This window comes from Ostrea edulis, chromosome 3 (genome assembly GCF_947568905.1).
Source record: "Ostrea edulis chromosome 3, xbOstEdul1.1, whole genome shotgun sequence".
Lineage (NCBI taxonomy): Eukaryota > Metazoa > Mollusca > Bivalvia > Ostreida > Ostreidae > Ostrea > Ostrea edulis.
In genome coordinates this window covers 21,197,431-21,201,184 of record NC_079166.1, presented here as the reverse complement: position 1 = coordinate 21,201,184, position 3,754 = coordinate 21,197,431, and the positions used below count along the sequence as shown (strand labels likewise).

General features: G+C 32.8%; 1 protein-coding gene across 1 annotated transcript; it reads right to left on the bottom strand.

The window, feature by feature from the left end:
• Positions 1-461: 461 nt before the first annotated feature.
• LOC130052555 (cell death abnormality protein 1-like) lies at positions 462-3,401 on the bottom strand. The gene is made up of 6 exons (XM_056157748.1): positions 3,279-3,401; positions 3,047-3,117; positions 2,616-2,753; positions 2,326-2,454; positions 1,902-1,982; positions 462-1,674 (listed from the first exon to the last, which is right to left on the bottom strand). The coding sequence occupies exons 1-6, from the start codon at positions 3,353-3,355 to the stop codon at positions 1,472-1,474; spliced, it is 699 nt and encodes a 232-aa protein (XP_056013723.1). The 5' UTR covers positions 3,356-3,401; the 3' UTR covers positions 462-1,471.
• Positions 3,402-3,754: the final 353 nt, after the last annotated feature.

The following is a 3,754-nucleotide window of genomic DNA, read 5'->3' as shown; positions in this document are numbered from 1 at the left end:
GAGTGAAAAATATTCCAGAGGGACGTTAAATGCAAGGTGAAGATAACGAACAGTGATCAATATCATAGTGTACAATCAATCAATCAATCAATATATTAACTTACCCTTCATACTTTTTTAGCCGAGGCACGTCCGATAAAAAAAAACATCACATCATGATATCATAATCCATTGCCCCATTTTTTTCTAACGTCAATGCTAACGTAGATTTGAATGATTCTCTGTTATAAGGGTTGTAGGATTATGACAAGATTCTACACTGACACCACGCTGGTGTATTTGCCGAAAGGGAGTATATCGTTTTTACACTTTATAGCCAAAGTAAAACACATTTAAAGGGTTTTTCCAAAAATTATATTTATCACAAACTATTCTGAAGAATGAGCATCAACAATCAACAATCTACAACAGTTCTCTCCCTTTCATTCTTTCTCTCTCTCTCTCTCTCTCTCTCTCTCTCTCACACACACACACACATTCCCTCACATGCACACTCTCTTTCTCGCTGCTACCCTACGTAAGGTTTAAATCTTAGTATTCAATCCAGTATTATAAATTGCCTTGTAACGCTCTATTTAATCAATGGCTGTTTAAAATGTTGTTTTTAATTAGTCATTTAGCTACATGTAACTAAAATACATGTACCTCAATTGTAGGACTCCTTTTTTCAGAACCGGTGATTGTGTTGTATTAGCCAATCGTATTCGTACTTGATGCCCTACTATTATTTAATCCTCAGCATAAAACACACACGGAAAAAAACCTTCAAAAACTTATTACTAACATATCCATACTTTCATAAAAATTTTGGACATCTAGGTATATGTGCATACACTGCATTATCATATATATATGCAAATAAGAAATTTCAGCTCTTGTATATCAGTGATTATATGCAGTATATGACACTACAGTGAAGTTCAGATATAAAATATGGCGTCAACCTATACCATTAATGAATTGCATTCCACGTTTTCGTTTTCCGGCTGTCAGGATGCAAGTGTCTAATTGCAATGTTAGAGGTCTAAGTTGAGTACGAGAAAATATTTCCTGAACATGATTGGACATAACAAATTAAATTTGAACAGGCGTAACCTCTAGTGCAATGAATTTTATGTTGCCATTTAAGATTATTTGGATGAACTTCGATGTTTATATCTAAGTTTAATTTTGATATAACAATTTCTTACTTGCTGAATGGGTCAGATTGTATAACTTACTATTAGCGTCGCCGTGATACGTACGCTTAAAAAACTAGCATTGATATGCGAAATATTTATGTACTTTCCGCTTCAAATATAGTTGTTAATACAGAAAAACATGTGTAAAGTTCATGTAGCGTGCAATTTAAGAATTTCCGTTTTTCGACACATCCTGAAATTCATCAAATATCGTCAATATATGTCAATGGAAACAGTTTTCGCACTTGAAGTTCCGTTCATAACTTCCTAAAGAATGTTTCCCTTCCTATTTAGAGACTTGTTTGTCTTTCGTGTCCTTGTCTATTCTTTACTTTCGGTATATATCTCCTAAAAACAACGCTCAGTCCTATGTAGAAGATCACAAATACGCAACACATAACCCCAAGTCCGATAATGGCATATTCCAAAGCTGCCTTCATAGTGGAGACATTCTTCTTTCCAACACAAGAGCTATTTTCTGCATCTAGTGCATCTAAACGGAGCAAACTATTTACATTTATGTTTGACAGAGTGTCAAATATTACATAAATCATTTAAATCGACATAATTATTAGCAGAATTAGTATGCTCACTTGTAAATTTAAATTAAAGAATAATATGAAATCATGCCAACATAAATCACACTTGCTTATTAAAAGGATCATGATTTTTATGGATTTTAATGGTCTGGAATTCAAACAATTTAATAAGATGCCTTACTAAAATTTTCATTTACTGTATCCAATGGATAAACTTTAGTTGTTGTTTTCGCTAACGGACCTGCGGCAGTTGATGACGAATCTGGGGAAAAAAACGATTATTGGTATATTACAAATGTATAGTAATAACAGTAGAAACTGTGAAGGTATAGCATTGGGATATTCAATGAATATCCTTGTAGTCAATTAATCAAAAGATTACATATCCATACCCATCTTCTTACAGTTGCTTGTATTTCCTTATAAGGACGTTTGCCGATGTTGTGGACATAGGGTAAGACAATTTAACCAAGCATATACTACTTCATATTGAGCGTAGCATAGTACTAACACGTCTTTTCATCCCATAGTACTATAATTTTGAAATATATACCCACACCTGTTTCTATAGGATCTTATGCAAAACTATTAGCATTTCCATTTACCAATTAGACATCCTGTAGTCGGGTTACATTTATTCTTGTCACAATCACATGTCATTTGACACTCGTTTCCAAATCCTGGATATGAACATGTTAATTCACAGTATGGACCATAGGCTCCCGGATCACAGTCTATCAAAGTCAAGTAAAAATGGTTGGATTTAAAGTGAAACCTTGAGCTATCTTTACTTATAATGCAAGACTATTAGTATGTAGAACTAATTGACAAATTAAGAGTGCTTTAATTCTATACAATATGATGTATTTATATTGATTGATGAAATGAATTTTACCTCCATAACTTCTTTTACAACCATATTGATGATGGCATTCATCTTCATTACAGCTGCACTGTAAGCCACATCGATAGCCATAATGCGGAAAAAGGCAAGGTGAAGTACAGTTTTCTCCGTAAAACCCCAATGTACACCCTGTATTAGATTAAGTCAGTATCTGTTTTAAAACCAATGGTTGAATTATGCATTGGGTTTTTAAACCAAATGTGAAAATATATTATGAACATTTAACAAGGATAGCACTGAAAATCATTGAAATTGCATCTATACATTTAACGTTATAATGCTTTTTCAGCGCTTCACAGCATCAATTAAAAAGATAACACCACAGAATTATTCATTATATATATATTTTTATCTTCTTTTCTTTGATTTCTAATGCACGTATTTTCTGTAGTTCAGACATTTATTGATGGTATATTACTCACTAGTGCAATTGTGAACCGTTTCGTTCCAAACATATCCAGTAAAACCACTACAGCATTCAAGTCCATTGACTCTACAACAAAATAATGTTCAAATACAATGCTTCATACCATTATCAACACAATGATATATAACCGGTAAGTTCCTTGCTCTTGAAACTTAATGAATTATGCCTCCTCTTAAAACAATGTAGAAACAGAAATATGTTAAGATTTTTTTTTAAAAAGTACATACCCTCCGCATACTACATCAGAGACACTTGGGTGTAAATAAGACAATAACCAAAATACATTTACAATTCCCATAGACATATCTATAAACAATTTTTATCTATATTTCCCGTACAGTTTTCAGTACAATACTTAAATGTTTCCCCGTTCATAAATTAGCTCATGTTATTACACAAATGCGCATTTGGTTAAAGTATTTAGATATATATATTTCCTGTTTTAGATTTCCATTTTACAACGATTAATTTCGGAGTTTAAACATTTCGGTTGAACATAACTGAAGAGACATTATTTGTCGAAATTCGCATGTGGTGCATCAAAATTGGTACCGTATAAGTTTTACATCATTGAAATTGAATGATTCTTAAGTCTACACAAAAGCCCGCAATCATGCGAGCATTTGTATCTTATTCTCTGCGACGTGTGTCTATCATTGAAAGCATAAATTAAGGCTACTAGCTCGTATGTAACTGTATGGAG

Excerpts from the sequence above, each read along its gene's own strand:
- LOC130052555 (XM_056157748.1), bottom strand. The coding sequence starts at position 3,355 with ATGTCTATGGGAATTGTAAATGTATTTTGGTTATTGTCTTATTTACAC. Across the intron at positions 3,118-3,278 it reads TCTGATGTAGTATGCGGAGG|AGTCAATGGACTTGAATGCT; the intron begins GTATGTACTTTT and ends ATTTTGTTGTAG. Across the intron at positions 2,754-3,046 it reads AACGGTTCACAATTGCACTA|GGTGTACATTGGGGTTTTAC; the intron begins GTGAGTAATATA and ends AATCTAATACAG.